Source organism: Macaca mulatta, chromosome 6 (assembly GCF_049350105.2).
Source record: "Macaca mulatta isolate MMU2019108-1 chromosome 6, T2T-MMU8v2.0, whole genome shotgun sequence".
Taxonomy (NCBI): Eukaryota; Metazoa; Chordata; class Mammalia; order Primates; family Cercopithecidae; genus Macaca; species Macaca mulatta.
The window spans coordinates 121836180-121861375 of record NC_133411.1 but is presented as its reverse complement, the minus strand read 5'-3'; the positions used below and the strand labels follow the sequence as shown (position 1 = coordinate 121861375).

At 41.8% G+C, this 25196-nt stretch overlaps 1 protein-coding gene across 1 annotated transcript in view; it reads left to right on the top strand.

Annotated features, from left to right (window-relative positions):
* Positions 1-1705: 1705 nt before the first annotated feature.
* REEP5 (receptor accessory protein 5) overlaps positions 1706-25196 on the top strand; it is a 46444-nt gene continuing 22953 nt past the window's right edge. The window contains exons 1-3 of the mRNA XM_015140593.3: positions 1706-1886; positions 2667-2760; positions 20976-21114. Of these exons, the coding sequence (XP_014996079.1) occupies positions 1769-1886; positions 2667-2760; positions 20976-21114 (351 nt within the window). The 5' untranslated portion in view covers positions 1706-1768. The remainder of the gene's footprint in view (positions 1887-2666; positions 2761-20975; positions 21115-25196) is intronic.

Below are 25196 nucleotides of genomic sequence, written 5' to 3'. Positions count from 1 at the left end.
TAAATGGCTAACTGGGGAAAGATACTTTCAGATAGAGGAGGGTTTCTGGACTGTCACATTATTGACATTTGGGGCTGGATAATTCTTTGTTGTGGGGGCTGTCCTGTGCGTTGCAGTATGTTTAGCAGCACCCCTAGTCTCTACCCACTAGATGCTAGTTGCACTTGCCACCTCCTGCCCTCCTTGTGTGACAATCTGTTTCACAACCAAAGTATCTCTAGACATTGCTACTCCTTCTCCCAGGAGGAGGAAGGGGAGAGGAAGTGCTCCTGCTTGAGAACCACTGAAACAGAAGAAAAGTGAACTAACGCCCAGAGACAGGAATGGGCTTACCTTGTCTGAGGCACAGCAAGGAGGCAATCAGTAAGGGAAGACATCAGAAAGGGGAGGGATGAACCATGTCACCTGTGACCTTGATGCCATTCTTCAGGCAGATAGGAAGCTGCTGGAGGGTTGAGAAGAAAAAGCACAACTTGACACACATTTTAAAACAGATTATACTGGCTGCCACATTGAGAATTAACTGTAGGTGAAAAGACAGAAATAGACAGGTTGTTTCATTTGTTCACTGATTTGGCTGGGTGGTGGTAGGAGCAGCTGAGAAAGCTGAGCTAAGAAGCGCTGAGGAAGAAAAGAGGAAGCAGAATTAGCATTAAAGGAAAAAGCTAGGAGTGGGCAAGGTAACTTTTTGCAGAAGTGGAAGGCAGTAGGGTAATTAGGTAGATTTGAAAGCACAGAGGGGTTGTGTAGGACCAAGACAGAATGTTGGGGGCCAGTTGTGGGCAGGGCATTGAATGCTCTGCTAAGGAATGGGAGCTCTAGTCTGTTAGTATAATAATATGGAGCTTCTGACAAAAATTTTGCAGCAGTGTGCAGAATAGGAGTAAAGAAGAGTAATTTTAGGAGTATCTGGAAGTCATATGGGTGAGATAACAGGAGCTTAGGTTTAGGTGGAGGAAGAGCATGGGCAACTCATTCTGAAGGAAGCAAAAATGAGGTCCTGCCCTAAGGCTTGGACCTTAGAATCTCCGTCTTCTTCAGAGTATTTTGAGTGTAGGAAGTGCAGACTCTATTGGCTCCACAGAGAGAATCTGGACACTTGCCACGGTAACAGACAACAAGCCAACGTGAGCCCACCATGAAAAGATTTAATGCAGTGCTTTCTTGGAAAAGGTGTACCCCAGGGAGGATGTGTTGGATTTCTTCAAGGGTCTTTACAAGGCAACGATTGTCTGTAGGTGAGAAAAACTGACAAGCTAAGGCAAAGAGGGTGAAAGCAGGCCTGCATCCAAAGAGTTCTTTCAGGATGCTCAAACATTTCCATTTTTTAGGTCAAAAATGCCTTAGCAGGTTTAGCACAGCAATGTAGGTGCCAAACTCGTCTCACTAAATTGCAGGCTGGAGCAACAAGGACGCCTGCCTCCTTTCCGCCTGCTTTTTGCAGCAGCCCGATTTGAGAAGGGGACCCACAAGAGACACAAAATGCACGCCTCCACGCCACATCCTTTTTACCCCGCAATGGGTTGTCAACAGCCAGGCCACCTCGCAGCGCCCGCGGAGGTGCAGGCCCGCCCCCGCCAGGGTGTGGCGCTGTTCCCCGGGAGCGGGGCAGGGGAGGAGGGGCGCGCGGCGGCCGGGCGGGGCGAGCGGAGGCGAGTGGAGGACGCGTAGACGCGCCGCGGTCCCCGCCTGCCACTGCCCCGCCGCAGTCCCCGCTCCAGTCTACCCGGCACTAGGAACAGCCTCGGGCAGCGCGACGGTCCCCGCCATGTCTGCGGCCATGAGGGAGAGGTTCGACCGGTTCCTGCACGAGAAGAACTGCATGACTGACCTTCTGGCCAAGCTCGAGGCCAAGACCGGCGTGAACCGGAGCTTCATTGCGCTTGGTGGGTGGCCGGGGGTCGCCGCTGCCCCTGCTGCTGGGGAAGGAAGCAGGGAGAGGACTCGGGAAAGGTGAAGTTGGAGACAGACGGGACAAGCAGCATCCTCGGGGATCAGGCTGGCCTCCCGGAAAGCGTGGACATCGGAGGACCCCGCTGGGGCTGCCCGGGCTGAGGGTCGCGGGGCTGGAGGGCAGCGGCGGCGCCGGGCGCTGGCAGCTGGAAGGACCAGCGCTGACGTGTCCGCCCCGCGGCCCGGCGCCCTATTCTTGCGGTCCTACGCGGTGGGCGCGGACGGCGGGGTCCCTGCGGGCAGGCGCGGTGACGGAGGTACCCGGTCCTACCCGACCCTCCGTGGAGCTCCGCCCGGGGAGGGGCGCCCCCTCGGGTGGGCGGGGGCTGCTGCTGCAGCGGGTGCGGGAGTCCGGGCCTCTCGGGACGCTCCCCGCGGAGCGCAGCTTCCCTGGGTAGAGCCCTGCACGGCGGGCCCTGCAAGAGAGCGGAGGTGGGTGCTTCGGAGCGTCCCGGCCTCCGGGGGTTGCTTTGGGGCCCCCTGCGAGAGGTAGGAGAGGCACAACGGTGGGGGCTGCCTGATATCCCCAGACTTCAAGGCAGGGCCCCGCGGACGCGTAGGCCCAGCTTTCGTGTGGTTTGTTTTTCTCTCTCCTTTAATCGAGTCGGGAGGAAAACGCCTAGAACAGGCCCAGCCTCGCGGTGTGGGCGGCGGCTGTCCCGCGTGAACGCTTCTCATGCTGCCCGACTCACTTCTCTCCTTGTGGCCCCCAGGTGTCATCGGACTGGTGGCCTTGTACCTGGTGTTCGGTTATGGAGCCTCTCTCCTCTGCAACCTGATAGGATTTGGCTACCCAGCCTACATCTCGTAAGTGACACACCCTGCAGCCGTCCCTTTCCCTTCCTCCCTTTCCCCCCACCCAGGGCTGCTGCAGTGGACTGCACATCCGCATTTCCCCGGAGAAAAGTGAAAGCTCGGCGGGGAGGGATGGGGTTGGACATAAGGTTGGGGATAGTATTCACCATTTTGGAACCTTAACTTAATCCCTATCTCTTGACGATTAGCGTAAATGTATTTTCATTAGATTATGCTGGTGACCAGTGTCTCCTCTCTTTGGCACACTAACAGGAAAGCGCTACCACTATGTCGTTCTGCCTTTACTTTGGGAGGGTCTCAGAAAGTACAGGGCTTTCTGTCTAGTAATTATTTTAATGGATATTTCACCATATATTTATGCACCTAGAGAGTAAAACCCCAACAATTAGGTCTTCCTTAATTCATAATTATGTTAATTCAGACAGTGGGGAGAATTTTGTCTTTTTTTTTTTTTGAAAAGCCACATATTACAGGCAAACTTGGGAAATACCCTCGTATACAAACAAAAACCTTTAAAAATGCTCCATAATATATCTCCTTGGTTATATAAGTGATTCATTTATATAATTGAGCTAATTAAAAATGAATTTTTATGATTAGGATCTGAATTTATTACCAAAGTTGTTTTTATTCTACGGTGTGTGTGTGTGTTTTTAAATTCTACAATTTTATTTTTTCCATTCGTTCAGGTAGGAATTATTCCTCTCCAGAAATGAATTTTGTTTTGCTCTACAGTTCTTCCCGAGAAAGCCAGTGGTTTTTACCTTCATTAAATTGGTCTCTACTTTCTTCAACCAAGGGATAAAAATAAAGGAAGAAAAAATTTTCAACTAGGAGGCTAAGACACAGATAACACATTATTACAGCTTGTGTCTGTCACTAGTTATGCTAGAATTTAGTCTATGGCTATAAGGGAAGAAACATGTTTTAGAAGTTAGTTCTAATTTGAACAATTAAATTGCAGTTACTTAGTAGTTGTTACTGTGTTAGTCTGATTCAGACACTTAGTCATACTCCAGAAAGTCTAGCTACATATAGCCTTGAGGCCTACCCCAGGCTCTGCTTTATGGAGGAGACTCAAGGAAAAACGGGATTGTGTGCACAGAATGAAGCATACAGACCCCCGTTAGCAAATATTCAGGTGGTCAGTGTTACATTAGTCTAATCAAGTCTGTTCATTGCTTAACCAATATGATTGTATAATTGTCCAAAAGAAAGAAAAAAAAGTCTTTGAAAATTGTGGTCTTTAGTAGCATCAAAATCCATGTTGCTTATAGTGTCACCTATGATTATTGTCTTAGTCTGCTTGGGCTGCTATAACAAAATGCCTTAGACTGGGTCATTTATAAACAACAGAAATTTATTGCTCCCAGTTCTGGAGGCTGGGAAATCCAAGACAAAGTTACCAGCAGATTTGATGTCGGGTGAGGACTTGCTCCCTGCTTCAAAGATGGCATCTTCTTACTACTTCCTCACATGATGGAAGGGGCCAACTGGCTCCTTCAAGCCTCTTTTATAAGGTCACTAATCCCATTCATGAGGGCAGAACTCTCATGTCTTTTTCCTATTTTTTGTTTTTTTTCTTTTGAGACAGAGTCTTGCTCTATGTTGCCCAGGCTGGAGTGCAGTGTCGCAATCTCAGTTCACTGCAACCCCCATCCCCCACAGCCCCCACCACTGCCCCTCCCTGCTCCGAGTTCAAGCAATTCTCCTATCTCAGCTTCCCTAGTAGCTGGGATTACAGGGCTATACTACCATGCCCAGGTAATTTTTGTATTTTTAGTAGAGATGGGGTTTTGCCATGTTGGCCAGGCTGATCTTGAACTCCTGACCTCAAGTGATCCGCCCAGCTCAGCCTCCCAAAGTACTGGGATTACAGGCGTGAGCCACCGCACCCGGCGAAGCCCTCATGTCTTAATTGCCTCCTAAAGGCCCCACTATTTAATACTAATACATTGGGTATTAGGTCCCACCACATGGATGTTGGGGGAACACAACATTCAGACCATAGCAGTCACTTTCGTTTTAACTGTTCTCCATACCTCTTATAACTCCTATGCTCCCTAGCCAGAGTTATTTTTTAAAATACAGGTTTAGCAAAAATCAAATGCCAATCACATGTGTGGCACTGTGGTAGCACTTTAGATATGGCAAGAAATAAGGTAGTCATGCTGTCTGTCCTTGTTGAATGAGCAGTCTACCCAGGCAAGAAATAGGCAAATTAGTGACTGTGTGGTAAGCCCTCTAAAGTAAATAAACAGCTCTGGTAGAGAATAACAGGAAAGACCCTCTTTAGCTATTTATCTGAGATACTATCTGAGTTAAGACCTGAGGAATGAGAAGGGGCCAGCTAAGAGCAGAGCCAGGCAGAGGGAGAAGAGTGTGTCAGGCTGAGGCAGCACACAGCTTAGCTCTGTGTGAGCAAAGAGTGGTGGGGGAGGCACCAGAGAGGTGCAGGTACCAGCAGGCAGGGTCAGTGGTGGAAATGTGCATTTCATTCCAGATGGTTGTAGGGAGTTTGCATTTTTTGATTGCCTTGGATGGGCTTTAAATAGGGGGTGACACAATACGATTTATGTTTTAAGGTCACTTTGGTCGCTGTGATCTCTGTAAGGAGTTCACGATCTTGCCAAACTATTGCCAGAAATTTATTTCCTTCCTTTCTCACCTTTCAGCTTTTCTCTTGCTGTTTCCTCTCCTTGGGCCATCACAGGAAGGGGAGTAGTGTCAGTATTGGGTCAAGAGACTGCAGGATACAAAGATGAAATTGGGAGAAGCTCACTTGGCTTCCTAGCTTTTCTTATGGCTCACTCCCTTTGGAAGTCTGTGAGTGAAGCTCAGGTGCACCTGGCTCCTGGTCAAGGTCTGCTGCACGTTGGAGCATGTAGATGGTTGAAGACTTGGCCAGTGCTCACTGGGGAGCAACCAGTATCTTATTGTATACACCTCTTCCTACTGGTTGTTCTTTCCATGTGCATAATTTCCCTTTGAGCTCTTTGAGAACAGGGCCTTTCATCTCTGACTTCTAGTTTCCAGAATTTTTGGCCATCCTATATAGGCAATTTAGAATCTAATTCCAGCCTTCCTTTCCTCAAGAACTGTTGACATAATTACCTTAATCTCCTTACTTCCCTCTTTTACTGATAACAGGAGGCCGACTACTGGAAATCTGTATTATATAGACCTCCCTCCATTGCTAAGATATAATTTAGATACTTATAAATTGTATAAACACTTTTAAAGTATGCAGTTCAGTGGCTAGTATGTTCACAGAGTTGTGTAACCATCACCACTGTCTAATTCCAAAACATTTTTATCACCCCAAAGGGAAACCATTACCAATCACTCCCTATTCCTCCTACCCAGCTCCTGGAAACCACTACTCTGCATTCTGTTTCTATGAGTTTGCCTATTCTGAGCATTTCATGTAGATGGAATCATACAATCTATGACCTTTAATGTCTGGTGCAGCCCTGCTTTTAATGGGATTGCACAAATAAGAGCCCTCTGGAGAGTGTATGCTGTGCTGCACCCTCATATGTGAATAAGTCCTCCTGGTATAGTCCCTCCACTGTGGGCGCTAGTGAGCCAGGGCCCTAGTCCTGTACTAGCTCCTTTGTACAAATGGAATTGTGAGGCAAACTCTAATGACTTTATCTTCTATTTAAGGAAAGGGGAAGGTTTGCTTTCTGTCCTACCCAGCAACCTTTTTGTTTAAAATTCTATAAAAATGTCTATTACTTTTCCTCTTTTTATTTCATATTTTCCTTAAGATTCAGGCTGCCACCTTCCTGGGACTATCAGAGTTGGGCCTTAAAGATCAAACAGGTAGTCCAGTTCCTTTAGTTTTAAAATGACAATTCAGGGACAGAGAAAGGTGGAGTGTGTTTCCCAAGGTCACACAGAGGCCAGGCTTGTTCTGGAATCCTGTTACTACACAGGAATGTAAAGCACATTCAGGCATATTTTAGTGCCAATGTTAGAAAGATTAAATATGTTTAGGGGGCTGGGCATGATGGCCCACATCTGTAATCTCAGCTCTTCGGGGTACTGAGGCAGAGGGATTGCTTGAGGCCAGGAGTTCAAGACGGGAGTCTAGCACTATATATTTAATCTTTAACAACACTTTCGAAATCTCATACCCAATTCAGCGATGTGTCATTTTAGTTTCTGTGTGTCCTCACCAGCCCATTTTAAACTTGCTGCTGGTGTAAAGAGTTATATTGCATTTAGCTCTTTGCATGGCTCCTGAAGTCTGTGTAGCATTTTATTTAACAGATACGTACATATCTCTGTCTAAGTGCTTTGCAAATATAGCTCATTTAATCCTCAGAACAACTCTGTTATGTAAGTGCTATGATTATTCCCATTTTTACAGATGAGGAAACACAGAAGGAGAATTTGAATAACTTGATCAAGGTCTCACAACTAGCAGGTGATGAAACTGGTATTTAAATCCAAAGAATCTGGCTCCAAAGTTCACGCTTTTAATGATTATGTTATACTACCTCCCTTGTGGCTCTTTGAATGTCCCACAAACACAACATAACCTTGTGTAGAGATGAAAATTGAAAAATGTAGGCTTTTTAAAAAAATCAGTTGACCCAGTCAGTACATTACCTTTGTGCAGTGTATTTTTCCTCTCTCAAATAAGGTACTGCAATCCCAAATCATCTATCTGCACACATAGGCATTGACTGTGTTTTGTAGACATTAGTTAGAATATGTTACTAACAATTTGTTTTTCTTATTATCTGTTACGTAGCTTTGACTTATGACAGCAGAGGCTTCCTTTGTTTTACTAGCGCAAGGCCACCTGAAAATGGCACACTGAACTGGATTTCCCATCCCATCCCCACTGGAATGCAGCGTTGCCTTTAGTTCTGTTTCAAGAGACAATGTATCTCAAGGGGAGATGTTTGGGGATGACCCCTATCGAGGTCAGGTCAGAAAGGGATGGCGAGAAAGTAAATTTGAAGGAAAAAAAAAAAAACAATGAAAATATCTACAAGAGTTGTAACACAGTTAACCACAAGTAAAAGCAACAGCATCCTCTTAGCTAAATGATGCTCAGCACGCAAAGGGAGGACACATTCTGGGGAACACAGGTTAAAAAGAGTTGCAGTCTACTTGCTTGAGGTGTGCAGTGACAGACTCCTAAAGAGGTTTATTACCCAGAGGAGACTTTGAGAAAGTTACCGAGGTGTGAATGACAGTTGTGAATAGACACTGTTTTGCAGCCAGTCATTGGAAGCAGAGCTGTTTCCTTAACAGTACTGGAGGATGTGTATTTGTAGTTCTCTTCTTAGACTCATTAGTAGGGGGTGTATTTGTTTTATTGTGGGGTTTTTTTTTTTTTGAAAATTTGTAATTATGTTTTGTTCCTCTTTACTCATGAGAACTTCAGAGCAGATGTATTTTCTATTAAGCTGCCTATGTTCCCATTACACTAGCTTTTCTCTCTGGATCTATATATGCTTAGTTAAAGTGTTGAAGAGCAGAGCAATGCATGCCTGCGCTTTGCCTTCTGGGATAGTATGAAGCCCAAGCTAATGTGGCCTTCTGGCCCATGTGCACTTGGATAAAAAATATAACTGGCATTCTGCAAATTGTGCCTTAAGCAATTTACTTAAACATTTAAATCTTTGATTTACTTAATTTAAATCAGGAATCTTAAGCATTTAAACATTTAACCTTCATCAACTTTTTTACTGTCCTTGTTTCACTTAATGTTACTGCTAAGTGTGCTCAACTCTTTTAAGACAAAAGTGTTGCGGAGAAATGAAAAAGTAATAAAAATATCCTTATAAAAACTTGTGACTGTTTTGTAGAATAATGACAGCCAGTGTTTCAGTTAAGGTTCCCCCTCTTGCCTGTGTCATAAAGAAAATAAAGTTTTGAAAAGCAAATAAGATGAATGATTTAAATTATTTATGCATTATCAGAGTTTCTGGGCTCTAAAGCAGTTGTGGAGGAGGCTCTTACTTCTAATACTCTGTTCTGGAACATTCCTTATGAACTTTTTTTTTCTCTTTATGAAGGCCCTGGAGATTTAGTCTATTTGTCCTTTTTTCTGTCATAGCCTCCCTCATCTTCTGACCTGGACTTCTCTTTTTCAGGACTGACTTTGAATGAGGACTCAGTTTTCAGCTTAATTTTTTCACATGGCATTTAAAACAAGTATAAATACAAATGTAACATATTAAGGTATTTAGTGGTGATTCATAACATTAAAATTAATTTTGGGGAAATATGAATTAATATGGCAGAAGCTTTAAAACAATTTCAAAATTGTGAATGAAATTACTTTTTGTAGCAGCTGAAATATAAGTGGGGGCTGTAGAAACGTACCGTGACTTCATTCTGTCACTTGCACACTTCCCTGATTCCAGGGAGTAGAGCTTATCAGTCACTCTGAGTCATGTGGCTGCTATATATATCCTGCAGCCTCTCATAGACCAGGTGGTTTAGTTAAGGGATCACTTACATGTCTAGACTGCTGTCCACATCTAAGGTGGCCCTCCTTTACCTAGGAAAAGGCAGCTTAGGTTGTTCCCCATCTACGTTGTGAGGGTGCTTGAGATTAAGTTAAACTTTATGATACTGATCTGATGCAGATACTTCAAGAACCACTAGTTTTATTGACAGAGGGTTGTCCCAGTAGGATTTGCATCTGCTCTTTCATTGCTCCTGGCATTAATCTTTTTTACCATCAATCATTCAAACAGTATTTTTGGGGGGGCAGGCGGGGAGGCTGAGATGGGTGGATTGCTTGAGTTTGAGACCAGCCTGGGCAACATGGCAAAACCCCATCTCTACAAAAAATACAAAAACATTAGTACATGCCTGTAGTCCCGGCTACTCGAGAAGCTGAAGTGGGGGAATCACCTGAGCTTGAGAAAGTCAAGGCTGCAGTGAGCTGTGTTCATGCCACTGCACTCGGCCTGGGTGACAGAGTGAAACCTGTCTCAGAAACACACACACACACACTTGGGAGGCTGAGGCAGGAGAATCGCTTGAACCCGGGAGGTGGAGGTTGCAGCGAGCTAAGATTGTGACACTGCACTCCAGCCTGTTTTTTTTGAGTGTGTTTTTTTGAGACAGGTCTCAGTCTGTCACCCAGGCAGAGTGCAGTGGCATGAACACAGCTCACTGCAGCCTTGACTTTCTCAAGCTCAGGTGGTTTTCCCACTTCAGCTTCTCAAGTAGCTGGCACTACAGACGTGTACTAGTTTTTTGTATTTTTTCTAGAGATGGGGTTTTGCCATGTTGCCCAGGCTGCTCTCAAACTCCTGGGTGTGCGCACGCACACACACACACACACACACACACACACACACACACACACACGGTGTTTTAAAAAAATCAAAGAGTTGTATGCATTCAGTTTTGAGTTATAAAATGTTAGCTAAAAGGGGTCTTAGAGACTAAGCTGCTAGGGTGATAGCCACCTTTAATAGATGTAGAAATCAAGGCCACAAACTGAAGTTAATTGACATAAGTCACAGGTGTGTTGGGACCAATTCAGTCTTAAGCGTACGGATGTCTGACTCCCCGGCCTGTGTCCTGTCAACATTCCATGTTGTTACATTTGACTGTGACCAACTCTTCCATTTTGCATTTAAAAACAAAATGGTGGACAGTGGTAAATGAAATCACTGTAATTAAACACCAAAAGATTTGACCATTGAATGACTGCATTTTTTTCTTTAGACTTCATTATAGGTATTCTATTGACTCATCTTAATTTTTTTTGTTTTTGTTTTTGTTTTTTTGAGCCAGGGTCATACTCTGTCACCCGGGCTGCAGTGCAGTGGTGTAATCATGACTCACTGCAGCCTTGACCTCCCAGGCTCTAGCTTTCCTCACTCCACAGCCTCTGTAGTGTTTTTTTTTCTTTCTTTCTTCTTTTTTTTTTTTTTTTGGAGTTTCCCTCTTGCCCAGGCTGGAGTGCAGTGGCGCAATCTCGACTTACTACAACTTCTGCCTCCCGGGTTCAAGCGATTCTTCTGCCTCAGCCTCCCAAGTAGTTGGAATTACAGGCCTCTGCCACCAATTTTTTTGTATTTTTTAGTAGAGATGGGATTTCACCATGTTGGCCAGGCTGGTCTTGAACTCCTGACCTCAGATGATCCACCCGCCTTGACCTCCCAAAGTGTTGGGATTACCGGCATGAGCCACTGCGCCCAGTCGGTCTTTCATTAGTCTTTCTCATTCTGTTTGTTGGTTGTCTTTCTTGCTTTAAAAGCACATATACTCTGCAGGGAAAAAGATATGTAACTTTCTGATCACGCATAGTTTCCCACCTTCTTTTTTTCTATGAAGGAGAAAAATCTTTTCCTTATTGGCATGGAAACAAACTAGTGTTTATGTCTTAAAATGTCTGATTCTTTTTTCTTTCTTATTTGAGGTACTGATAATAGGAAAACCATTTTGAATTACTAGGAATTCCTACATCATACTCTCTGATGAATACAGCCAAAAGCAATCCCATGCATGGTGGGCATGGAGGATGGTCAAGTTATGTGTCTGCCATAACAAAAAGGATTGTAAACATTATGGTCCATGTTCTTCATATTCAGTTTTCAAAGAACCTATCTTAACCTCTGGAATATTTACTATTAAACATAAGTTACCACATTAGAAATAAAATATAAAACAGATGGATCAGAAGATGATTCCTTTTTGTTCTTTACCAATAGGACATCTTAAAGCTTTTTATCCATATATGTGGATAAAATTAAAATATATATGGATATAAATGGATATATAAATATATTTTAATGAACTGCTGTTTTTTCACACTGTCAGTCTGGTAAATAGTTAATATTGGCACACTGTCAGTCTCTGGTAAATAGTTTGAATAATAAAGCCAATGCTGTGAAGACATACTATTACTTAATTTTATGTCATTTGGCTAGTTTGAATTGTAGCAACTGAATTACTTATGAACCATGCAAGTACACGTAGCATGTACCTATGTGTCTTAGTTGTGAGTAGCCAGAAGCATGTATATATGGAGCTGATTATTACCTCTTGAGCAAACAGCTTAACTTTTATAAAATTCAGTTTTCTCATATGTAAATGGTGGGGATAGGGTTGGGGGGAGTTGGGATAATATATGTCAAATGTTTAGGACAAATCAGGCATTCTGTAAGTGCTCAATTAAGGGCAGTTAGTTTTATTAACATATAAAGAGGAAGACTGACTTAATCAAAGCCATAGTTCTTTAACTTTGTGTCATTAAGCTTTTAATTGATTTAAGGAAAAACCTTCCAAAGAGTATTTTCTTTCATTTATTTTTTTACTTTCATTTTTTGTTCCTTGACTTATTATTTTTTTTCCTGTACTTAAATCAGCTTAAGGCATCATTATTCAAAGAATAAAACACAATAAAGTTTTGTCCTTCCAGATTAAAAATATTGATATGGTTAGTGGTTTTCTTCTGTATTGGTGCAATGGTATATATGTTCCTAAGCATTGCGTATAATTTGGACTAACAATTTTTTAATATTAAATCTTATGCATAAGAAATATGAACTTGGTCCTAAAAGCAAGAACTCAAAACAGAAATATAAAAAAGTTGTACAGTTCACATATAAGAAAGCATTTGATCTATTTTGCATAGTAAGAACAAAATAGATCTGAATTAAGAACATGTAAAAGTGGATATTTTTCCAGACGGATTCATTGTGTCTGAAATAATTTGAAAAACAGGATGGAAAGTTGTCTCTTTTCTGTCTCCCTCCAAGTAAGCATTAGCTGTAAGTATTTTGAAATATTAATTGATAGATGAAACCTCAGCAAAAGAAGAAGAGCACAGTTTGACCAATACCGAGATAACTAACTTAAGCTTGGCTTAGAAAGCTTTCGGTGATTCTGCATACCTTTTATGTCAGTTCAGTGAGCCGCAGCCATTTACAGTGGCCTAAACATAATGACCTTGAATTACCTCATGTAAGAAGTCTGGAGGTTGAAATTTCAATGCGCTACAGCAGAAATCCATGCTTTTTTTCCAGCAACCTTGGAGTATAATCTTCCTTGCCCATGCCTGTTTCCTCAGTATATAGCAAGATTGTTGCCATATAGCGCTAAGGCTTTCAAGAGCAGAAAGCTGGAAGACCTTTTATTTGTGAGCCTCTTATTTTATCAGCAGAGGAAAATTTTATCCCAAAGCCTTCTACTGTATTTCTTTTTCTGTTTCGTTGGTCAGAACTGTGTCACATGGATATCCTTAACTCCAAGGGGGCTAAGAAAGTTAGTATCTAGCAAAAAGCAATGGGATTACCATAGTAGGTTTGTACTAACTTTGATTTATCCCCTAGGCCTGGGGGAGGAGCCTAGCTTCCCTAAGTCAAGGCAGATCTGCCAGGTACATGTACATAAAATCAGGGCTCTGTGGGTGAGTAGGAAGAGGAAGAACTGGCTAATTGATAGGCAGGGTACAGTGTCTGCTATTTCCTTGAGCAATGGTAGTGACTGGTTGCTATAATAGGATTTTTGAAGCAGCAGTGTTACCATGACAATCTGATGATGCTGGTGACCATCATTCAGCAGTGAATACTTAACTGCCAGGCAGTGTACAATGGAAAGATTGAGCAGCAGATACAAATTTGGAAATTATTAGCATATATATGGTATCTAGATTTATGGGGACAGATACTCTCTCCAGATCAAAACAACCAAAATGGCATGATGGTAATAAAATAGCTTTAAAAATCTGGTGTTATAGAATGCCTAGGTGATAAGTGGAGTTTTTTTTTTTTTTTCTCTTTCTTTTTAAATGAATTTTATTTTTTAGAACAATTTTAGGTTTACATTGAAATTGAGCAGAAGATACAAAGATTTCCCGTGTACCCACTACGCCTACACATACACAGCCTCCTCTATCATCAGCATTTTCTGCCAGAGGGCTATGTTTTTGTCTTTGTTTTTTTGAGATGGAGTCTTGTTGTGTCGCCTAGGCTGGAGTGCAGTGGCGCGATCTCGGCTCACTGCAAGCTCTGCCTCCTGGGTTCAAGCAATTCTCCTGCCTCAGCCTCCTGAGTAGCTGGGACTACAGGCGTGCACCACTATGCCTGGCTAATTTTTGTATTTTTAGTAGAGAGGGGGTTTTACCATATTGGCCAGTCTGGTCTTGAACTCCTGACCTCAAGTGATCCACCCACCTTGGTCTACCAAAGTGGGATGGGGTTGGGATTACAGGCATGAGCCATCATGCCTGGTTAGAGTGGTGGTTTTTATAATTGGTGAACATCCATTGACACATCGTTGTCACTAAAGTCCTTAGAGGATGTACAGTTTACTTGTGTCGTGGGTCAGGGAATATCTTAGGTTTTCTGAATGATGACACTTAATTTGGGAAGGAGAGAATATTGGTAACCAGCCCAGAATCATCTCTGCTCAATCCTGTTTTCTTCACATCTTAATGCTATTCTTTGGCCATCCTTGGTTCTTGCCTTTGCTTTCAGAAAATAGCAGCCAAGGTGTGAACAAGTAGATGGGCCAGCAAGGGTGGAGTGAACTGGTACCAGTTACTGGGGCCCAGTGGACTGGATGAGGGATGGCCCATGAGTTGTGTTCATATATGTACCAGTCCAATGCCAATGTAAAGAATTTCTGCCATTCTACTATTGCAGAGTGGGCCTGAAAAATGTTTTCAGCCATATTCAAATTTCTTCCCACTACCTGCAAACATGAATTTGGGGATTTCAGCTAACTTCTTACTACCTGTAGCATATGGGATTTGCAGTAGGGTATAGTTAAAATTGATGGGTAACTCTAATCTCCTTTTAGCCTTATTAACAACATAAACCCTCTAACAGCTACTTAGCCAAAGAAACTAGAGTCTTATCTCTCTCTTTTCTTTTTAATCTCTTATCTCCCTGTAATCCCAGCACTTTGGGAGGCTGAGGTGGGTGGATCACGAGGTCAGGAGATCGAGACCGTCCTGGCTAACACGGTGAAACCCCGTCTCTACTAAAAAATACAAAAAATTAGCTGGGACTGGTGGCGGGCGCCTGTAGTCCCAGCTACTTGGGAGGCTGAGGTAGGAGAATAGCGTGAACCCAGGAGGCAGAGCTTGCAGTGAGCCGAGATTGCATCACTGCACTCCAGCCTGGGCAACTGAGTGAGACTCTGTCTAAAAAAAATATATTAGCTGTTTTCTCAAAGATAACTTAAATGAATATATCTGGTGTTCACTTTAGTGTTTATTTTTAACAAAGCCTTACAGAGAGAACTAGTCTCATAGGAGAAAATCATTATAGAAAGTCTGATGCTCAGCCGGGTGCGGGCTCACACTTGTAATCTTAGCACTTTGGGAGGCCAAGGTGGGTGGATCACCTGAGGTCAGGAGTTCGAGACCAACCTGGCCAATATGGTGAAACCCGGTCTCTACTGAAAATACACAAAAATTAACTGGGCATGGTGGCAGGTGCCTGTAATCCCAGCTACTCAGGAGGCTGAGGCAGGACAATTGCTTGAACCAGGGAGGCAAAGGTTGCAGTTAGCTGAGATCGCGCCACTGCACTCCAGCCTGGGCCACAAGAGCAAGACTCCATCAAAACACAACACAACAGAACAAAAAAAGTCGATGCTCATTCTTTTCCAAAAGGAAATCTCCCCCGTCCCCTTCTTTTTTTCATCAATATTAGTACATACTCATTGCGAAGACTTTAAGTAAAAATCTGTTAATCAGGATTAACTTTACACAATTTGAAATGTATTGCATGTCTTTCTGGATATCATTCTTGGTCTGTAAACATGCAAAAACATATCTTTTTTTAAACAAAAAATTAGAATTCACTTTTTACACTCAACACTGTATCTTGGACATCTTTCCCTATCAATACCCTTTCTAAAGGCTTCAGTATATTTCATTGTATGGATATGCCAAAATGTAAACCGTCTATTGCCCTTTACATACACATACTCTGTAACCTTTTAGTTTAATAAGTTAAAATTCATTTTAATATACCTCCTTTCTCTTTAAATTTCATTTTATCTATATAAAATGTAGAATCTGAACTAGTTCATCTCTGAGATGTCTTCCAGCTCCATACATGGTGATTCCTAATTCTGCTCAATTAATTTTAGAGCTGCCAGCTGCTCCACAGTTTTGCCAACCATCCTCTGCACCGTAGTCGTGCCTCTGCTGCTCACCCAGCCCTGGCTTCTCTTGATACCTGCTTTGGGGAAGCAAAATGCTGCCTCAGAACATGGCTCAGGAGAGAGAATAAGGAAGCCACAACACCGGGCCTAGGTGGCCAGGCTTTAGAACAATGGTGAGGATATGACAGTAAGGTGTGCAGAGAGCAGTTAGACTGTGGTGTCTGTCCACAGAAGCTGTATGTGGGTGTGTCTTCTGGGAGTTACTTCTGAGCCCAGGATCAGTGTGACTGCCAGAGGATGAGGCGGTACTAGAGAGAGAGGAGCCTGTAAAAGAGTGGACCAGGCCTGTGGAGAGAGTGGTAGGAATTGTTGCCTGTTGCCATGGGGTCATTCCAGAACTCCTCTAGGGGTTAGCTAGAGGTGAAAGGAACTGTGCAGGCTGAAGTTCCAGCTAGACAGATACAGGGCTTTGAGATGCAGTTCTTGAAGTCTTAGTGAACAGTTTTATTTCAGTGTTGTTATCTTGAATCCTTTTACAAATTTCAGGATATTCAGATGAGGGTTCTAGATCATATTAGAGTTGACTTATTCTAATTTTAGGAGAGACATTATTCAGTTTGCCTTCTATGTCCAACTTTTCTTCTCTTTTGGCCTCTCACTCATTACTGGAAAGAGACAACCTGCCCTCTAGCTACAGCTGATTATACCCAAACTGGCCATTTGGATTTCCTTTCTTAGAACAAGTAGGGCAGGTGCTGTGAAGACTGGAACTCTGAGCTGGTTTCCAAACACAGTTCTGCATTACGATCACCTGCACAGCCTTGTAAGAGCAGCTGAATCACTAGGTCTGAAGAAGGACCCAGGCATGTATATTTTTAATAAGTTCTGTAGATAGATGTGGATGATCATCTAAGTTTGGGGACCAGTGGACTAGGACACCAACTCAGAACACTATCCTGTTCACTTCTGATAGTTCCTCATCGCAAACCTAGGTGAGTAGGGTGGAGGGTAGAATGGACCTCCAGGGATCTGGACATTGAGACTATGACCATTCCTCCTTTTTTTCTGCTCTGTGACCAATTTAACCTTTCTCTAGGGTCCCCTCTAAAAGTAAGATTATGAACTCCTGTTGTATGTATATTAATAAATACTAAATGCCTACTTTGTACCAGACGTTTTGCTAAGCGCTATCCAGCTTGCCACTGAATTGTTCTCTTAATTAGTAAGACAGCATAGGATAGTGAACAACGCACAGGCTTTGGAGTTACTTTTAGGTATAAGACCAATCCTTGCTACTTGTAGCTGGGTTCCCTGCACATGTTATTTCTCTTCACTAAGCCTCAGTTTCTTCCACTCAAGTACAGGAACAATACCTATCCTACATGGCTATTATGAAGGTTAAATTAAATAATTATTAGGTTTCTACCCCTCCATTCTATGGCTTGGCCATTTTGGCTAGACTGCAAGGGATCTAGTAGCATGGACCATATCTTATGGTTTCATGAATCCTCTATGTTGCCTAAATTGCTACCTCTTGATTCTGCTACACCAATTTGGAATGTGATTCATATTTGTACAAGGCAGTAGAGTGTTTTGTTGGAGAATCACTTTTGTCTACTGAACTTGGACAAGGAAGTCTATTCAGAAGTTATATAAGTAGCCTGGGCATGGTGGCTCATGCCTGTAATCCTAGTACTTTGGGAGGCTGAGGCAGGAGGATCACTTGAGCCCATGAGTTTGAGACCAGCCTGGGGAACAAGGCAAAACCCTGTCTCTATAAAAAAGTACAAAAGTTAGCCAGGCATGATGGTGTGCACCTGTAGTCCCAGCTATTGGAGAGGCTGAGGTAGGAGGATCACTTGAGTCCAGGAGGTTGAGGCCGCAGTGAGCTGTGATCATGCCACTACACTCCAGCGTGGGTGACAGAGCAAGACCCTGTATCAATCAATCAATCAATATTTTAAAGAAGAAGATATATAACTAGCATTCAGAAAACCTCAGTTGTTTTTTGTTTGTTTGTTTGTTTGTTTGTTTTTTGAGACCGAGTCTTGCTCTGTTGCCTAGGCTGGAGTACAGTGGTGGAATCTCGGCTCACTGCAACCTCCGCCTCCCAGATTCAAGTGAGTCTCCTGCCTCTGCCTCCCAAGCAGCTGGGATTACAGGCATGTGCCACCACGCCCGGCTAATTTTTGTTTGTATTTTTAGTAGAGATGGGGTTTCACCACGTTGGCCAGGCTGGTCTTGAACTCCTGACCTCAGGTGATCCGCCCACCTCGGCCTCCCAAAGTGCTGGTACTACAGGCTTGAGCCATTGTGCCCAGCCAGAAGCCTCAGTTTTAAGCTTTTTTCTTCTCTCACCATGATTACCTGGGGCACTTCACTTTTTTGAACCTCAGGTTCTTGAGTGAGCTTGACCATCTCTTCCCTTTTTTCTTGTTTTGAGTAGTTTATGATTGTTGCGACACATAAAGACATTTTTAAAATTGAACATTGTGCTATTTTAAATTAAAACAATATTTAAATGCTTCAATAATATGAGAAGATCTATTTTTAAAATCTCTTTAGCTTAATAGACTCGGTGGTCTTTTCCTGGCTTCTTTCATATGCCTTGGTTTTCTGCAAAGTTGGGATCAATGTATGTATTCAATTTGGAGTTCTTTTATTTCTACTTTTCAATGTTACTATATAGTATTCTACTATATTAACATGGGGACTTTAGAATTCATATTGTAGATAAGAATTTAAAAAAAATTTTTTTCCTAAAAGAGCTGAACCGTTAGGCTTCCTGTTTTTCAGTTTGTGCAACTTGACTAACATTTGAAAACTAATGAAATAGAATGGAATTTAAAATATCAGAATGGTTTCAGGAAACATCTATTTCAGTTTATATTTTTATGTGAAGATGTGTGTTTACTGGATCATGATGTAAAATGTATGCTTACCGAGGGTTGTGGCCAAAATAATTTAAAAGCCACTGGATTAATAACGACAGTCCAATCACATTTTGAGGTTTTCACGTCATATTCTAGAAAAGACTGTTTAATTCCCATGTATGTCCCGAGAGTTGCTTCTTTTGGAAGTACATAGTTAGGTATTTTAGTTGTTAGATGGTTAGGTATTTTAGTTGTTAGATGCTTTGGTTCACAAAACTAAGATCTTAAGTGAAATGTAACTATGTATCTCCTCTGCCCAGAATGAAGTTACGGGAAACAAATTTTTATTATACTAATAACTAAATCCAATTAAATTTGGATAAGCCATACTATACCAAATGAAACACAGCAGGGGAAGAAATCTTACACATAAAGGATATACTGTGTTCTTTGGTTGACATGCTTGCCTACACTTTTCCTTTGGCCTTCTATTACATTAGCCAGCTTCTATCTGAAGGAAGCTAAAAAAATGTAGACTTTGTGCATACATTACAAGCCATTTTTTAAAATAATCAGCTCTCCTAAATTCATTTTATATATTTCTTTGAAAAATTTGAGGCTGGGTGTGGGAGCCACCAAACTGCACTTTGGGAAGCTGAGGCAGGAGGACTACTTGAGTCCAGAAGTTTGAGACCAGCCTGGGCAACACAGTGAGACCTTGTCTCTATTAAAAATTTAGAAAGTAGCCAGGTGTGGTGGTGTGCACCTGTAGTCCAGGCTGTTTGGGAGGCTGAAGTGAGGAGAATTACATGAGCCCGGAAGTTTGAGTTTGCAGTGGGCTATGATTGTGTAACTGCACTCCAGCCTGTGCAAAGAGACCCTGTCTCAAAAAAATAAAAATTTTGCCTAGTCTTGAAGTTCAAAGCAACATTCAGCTTATTACTTGTGCCTATGTCTTCCTCATTAGTAATAATCTCATTGAGCTATTTTTTCCCCCTTTTGGTTATTTTCTGAAACACACACATAGCTGCTTCTAATTAACTGTACAAGGGCTTTCTTAGTGAGTGGCTGAGCATGATTTAGCAGCCTGACTGTCTCTCTGGGGAGCTGATTTTATGGAGTAGCCAATGTATTTGTTTTCTGAAAATTTTTTATTTCAATAGGTTTTTGGGTAACAGGTGGCATTTGGTTACACGGATAAGTCTTTTAGTGGCAATTTCTGAGATTTCAGTGCACCCATCAACCGAGCAGGGTATACTGTACTCAATGTGTAGTCTTTTCTCCCTCACTGCCCCTACCCTTTCCCGTGAGTCCCCAAAGTCCATTGTATCATTCTTATGCCTTTGCATCCTCATAGCTTAGCTCCCTGCCAATGTGTATTCAGTAATTAACCTGTTTCATAGGCTAAACAAGATTCAGAGTTCTTTTATTTTACTGTTTCAGTCCAGCTCAGTTATGATAAATACAGATCTGTTAGGATAAGAAATTGTGGAGCTTCAGGTTTAGAATAATGGGATTCCTAGGACTGAAGGAAATTTCTGTGATTTAGAAGAGAAAATTATTTTAAATTTATTTCCATCCATTTGCAGAATGAATTTTAAGCAATAGTTAGAGTTGGGAAAGTCCTGTTATTAGCTGAGGAGAGGAGGAAAGTTCATAGCCTGTGGATCAGATAAAGACATTCTGAACTAAATAGACACCATGATGTTTGTTTTCACCCATTTACTATAAAATATGCTGTGGATTTTGGGCAGTGCCTAACCTATGCTCCAAATGTTGCTTTATGGGAAATTCCTATTCACCCATGATATATCTCAATTATTAAAAGTACATAAGAACCTGGTTATCATGAGAGAATTCTTCCTGATATATCCCTGGTGGCAGGACCCAGCTTGGGAGTGGAAATTGCTCTAGCTCCCAGTCACTAGTGGTATATTCTAGGATTTGCGGGGAGTCTTTAGCAGGGTGGAGATCCAGGGCAGTGACAGCTGGTGCTGGTTTCTCTGGTGACCAGGAGACTAGAAACAAGTGGTTATAATGGCTTGTCCTGATATCTACATTGCTTCCAGTCTTTAAGCTGTACTCTTGCATCTAGTGACACAGTGCCTACATGTGCCTAAGTTCCTCAGTGGTATCAGAGGACAGGTTATCAAAGTGTGTTTGAAAATGTTTCATTGATATCTTATGAAATGATATACTTTCTTTTGTACTGCCTTTCAGAATTAAAGCTATAGAGAGTCCCAACAAAGAAGATGATACCCAGTGGCTGACCTATTGGGTAGTGTATGGTGTGTTCAGCATTGCTGAATTCTTCTCTGATATCTTCCTGTCATGGTTCCCCTTCTACTACATGCTGAAGGTATGTTGGTTCTCCCTACCACTAAAACTCCATCTCAGGACCTGTATAGAAGAAGTAGGAATAAATGCTTGAATGTTGTACATCTGTGGCTATGTCTTAGATTATAAACAAGAAGCCAGGCCTGGGCGACAGAGCGAGACCCTGTCTCCAAAAAAAAAAAAAAAAAAAAAATGCTTAAGCAAGCCACTTGTCTCAGCCTCCCCAGTAGCTGGGACTATAGGCACGTGCCACTGCACCTGGCTACTCTTTTAAACAATTTTATCTAAAGAAATTTAGATATAGGAAATTAAGTATAGGAACCTCCATCACCCCAACCACCATCACAAATGGTAATATCTTGAGTTTCAGTTCTGGGTAATTATGGATATATATTTCTTTTTCTTTGGTCTTAGCTTTTTTTTTTTTTTTCTTTTTTCTTTTTTTGGGATGGAGTCTTGCTCAGTTGCCCAGGCTAGAGTGCAGTGGCGCGATCTTGGCTTACTGCAACCTCTGCCTCCTGGGTTCAAGCAATTCTCCTGCCTCAGCCTCCTGAGTAGCAGGGATTACAGGTGCCCACCACCATGCTTGGCCAATTTTTGTATTTTTTTTGGTAGAGACAGAGTTTCACCATGTTGCCCAGGGTGCTCTCGAACTCCTGACCTTAAGCAATCCACGCACCTCGGCCTCCCAGTGTGCTGGGATTATAGGTGTGAGCCATCGTGCCTGGATTCAATCTGACCATCTAATTTTCAACTGTATTCCATGATTATATCATAACCATTCTGTTATTCCTGCCATATATTGTGTTCTTCATTTCAGCTGTTATATTGTTCACACCTAATGTTTTTGCTTGGCTCTTTTCTGTTTTCTTCTTGTTTCATATTGCTAATATTTTCTCATTTCTTTTAGTATGGTTAACGCTCCCCAGTTTAAAATTCTTGGTCAGCAGTTCTAATATTTTTGCTCCTGACCCAAACCTGTAGTTGATTGTGTTGTTTTTCTTTTGAAACGTACTCTTGGCAGAGTGTAGCAGCTCATGCCTGCAATCCTAGCACTTTGGGAGGCTGAGGCGGGCAGATTGCCTGAGCTCAGGAGTTCAAGACCAGCCTGGGCAACACAGTGAAACCCTGTCTCTACTAAAATACGAACGAAATTAGCTGGGTGTGGTAGAGTGCACCTTTGTCCCAGCTACTTGGGAGGCTGAGGCAGGAGAACTGCTTGAATCTGCGACGCAGAGGTTGCAGTGAGCCGAGATCACGCTACTGCACTCCAGCCTGGGCGACAGAGCCAGACTCCATCTCTGAAAACAACAACAACAACAAAAAAGAAATATACTCTTAAAATATCTTTTTATTTTGGCCTACAAACTCTTTTTCATCTGAGTATCAGCTATCCCATCAGGCACTGGAATGGAGAGGGCCCCAGTCTGTGCTAGTACTCGTAAGTTCTGGGTAGGGGGTGGATGAGTCCTAGGAGTGGGGGGCCTCAGGCACACAGGAACCATAGTTAACCACTCCTCACCCACAGAAAAGCTCCTGAGGTCAAAGCTTCACTGTACCGCCCTCCTCCATCCCAGCAAAGCAGCATCAAAAGGAAGTGATCCTGGCTTATAGTTCACAGCTCTAGGGGTTGGAGCAGCAGGGGTAGGGAAGTAACTGCCCTTAATTAGTGTCCACCTGTTTTCCTGAGTGACTTGCAAAGACAGGACTTTTATGCTGAAACGTCTGTTTTAGAAAAAAGTAGAGGACAATATTTTTTAACTTTGAGGTACAGAAGCAAGACAAAATACAGAAGTTTCAAAGAAAAAGATTTGATAAATTCAACTAAATAAAATTTCTAAAAATTAAATTTCTATGACAGTGGGCAGCATAAACAAAGTTAAAATAATGACAGACTAGGAAGATAGATTTACAACATTTACACCAAATAAGGAATATCCAGAATACATAACAATTTCTATAAGTAAAAAGAAAAAGAAAAATGGGAAAAGAAAGTATTTCATGGAAGAGAAGAAATATGAATGGCCAGTAAACAGCTCAGCAGTGATCTGGGAAGTGTGAATTAAAATAGTAAAATCCCATATTTTGTTCATTAAACTGGCAGATATTTTAAAGATTGAAGATATCTGGTATTGGTGAATGTATAGGGAAACAGACAGGTAGTGGTACAGGCTGAACATCTGAAATCTGAAATCCTAAATGCTTTAAAAACCCCAAACTTTTTGAGTGCTCAGATAAAGAAAACGCTCATTGGAGCATTTAGATTTTAGAGTTTCTGATTTGGTATGCTCAGTTGGTATAATATACATATTCCAAAATCTGAATAAATGTGAAACCCAAAACACTTTTAGTCCCAAGCATTTCAGATAAGGGATACTTAACAGGGTAGTGGTATAAATTGGAATAATCTTTTTAAGGGACCTTTTAACAATTTCTTGTTGAATTGAAAAATGATATTCTTAACAATTCTAAGGAAATAGTCACTGTGCATTAAAGAGCTGCACAAAGATCTTCATGGCAGCATTTTTTGTTGTAAACTATATATAATATGAACTGCATAATGTAAACATTATAAACTGAAATATTCATCAGCAGGTAAATGGTTAATTGAATTAATGGTATATCCATATAGTTAAATGGAATGAAACAAATCCGTATGTATAGACCCAGAAATTTTTGCATAATTTAGCAATTATGAAAAGTTATAGAGGACAGGTGTGCTAGCTTTTGCCTGTAATCCCAGCATACTCAGAGGCCAAGGCAGAAGGACTGCTTGAGGCCAGGAGTTTGACACCAGCCTGGGCAACATGGTGAGACCCTGTCTCCACACACACAAATTTAAAAACTAGTCAGGCTCCCAGATCACAGCATGTTGACCAAAAAAAAAAAAAAAAAGCCAGGCATGGTGGTGCATGCCTGTGGTCCCATCTACTCTGGAGGCTGAGGTGGGTTTGAGCCCAGGAGTTCAAGGCTACAGTAAGCTATGATGACACCACTGCACTCTAGCCTGGGTGACAGAGACCCTGTCTCGAAAAAGAAAAAAAGTAATAGAACGTTAAATACAGTAGTACACACCATTTATGCTTAAAAAAGAAAGAAGACAAGACACTATATAAAGTATCATGTCTTTTAAAGTTTAAAAAATTAAATAAAAACATGCTCAGTATAGATTCTGTTATATTTTTGAATGACTTCACCACAGAATGCCTTGTAAGGCAATGAAGAATTTTCCTTTCAAAACTGATGGAAGAAAATAAAAATTGGTCTGTGGAAAGAGTTGATTTCAAAGATTGGATTTTTTTGTTTTGATTTTTTTTTGTTTTTATTATTCGAAGTCATTTAACATTAATAAAAATATTCTTGTAATCTTTAATTTGGACATGACATAATTTAAACTTCAGATAATTTTAAAGCCTTTAATAAGATCCATCTAATGGTAGGGACCTCACAGTGCAGTCTAGTGGAAATAAACTGGCTTTTGCTTTGGGCCCACTTGTTTGTGGCAGTGAACAATATCTTGTCAGCAGAACTACTTGCAGTATTACCTGACTTCAAATTTCCAAAATGTGAGTAAGCTTGACTTCTAGCCTACTCCTAATCACCTCTGCTAATGGAGTCCACCGAGAGGTAGAGGGAAGATCCAAAATAAATGGTAGTCATTGAATCATTTATATTTGGTTTTGAAGTTCATTTAAAATACTGCTTTGCAGCAAATTTTCTTCCCTAATGGTAAAATGAATGTGTATCTATTAGTAGTCTCCAGCTGCATGGCATCATAGTGTTCATGAAAGTGAATTTATTGCATACATTCCAAATAGATAATATACTTGAAAGGATTAAAAATTCATGATGCTGTCAATCAAAATGCTTTCTTCCTACATTAGTGGCATATTCTGAATGACTTAGTAAACAGACTGAGAAGAGGCCTCTGAACTGCAGAGTCTGTAGGAGAAGGTTCAGGAGAGTATTGAATTTTAAGGACTAGAATCCATCTTACCTATGCTGTTGCAATCACATGCTGACTGGAAATGTGGAAAAGAGACTTAGAAGTAAGGACATGGGATTTTTTTGTTGTTTTCTGAGATGGAGTCTCACTCTGTCACC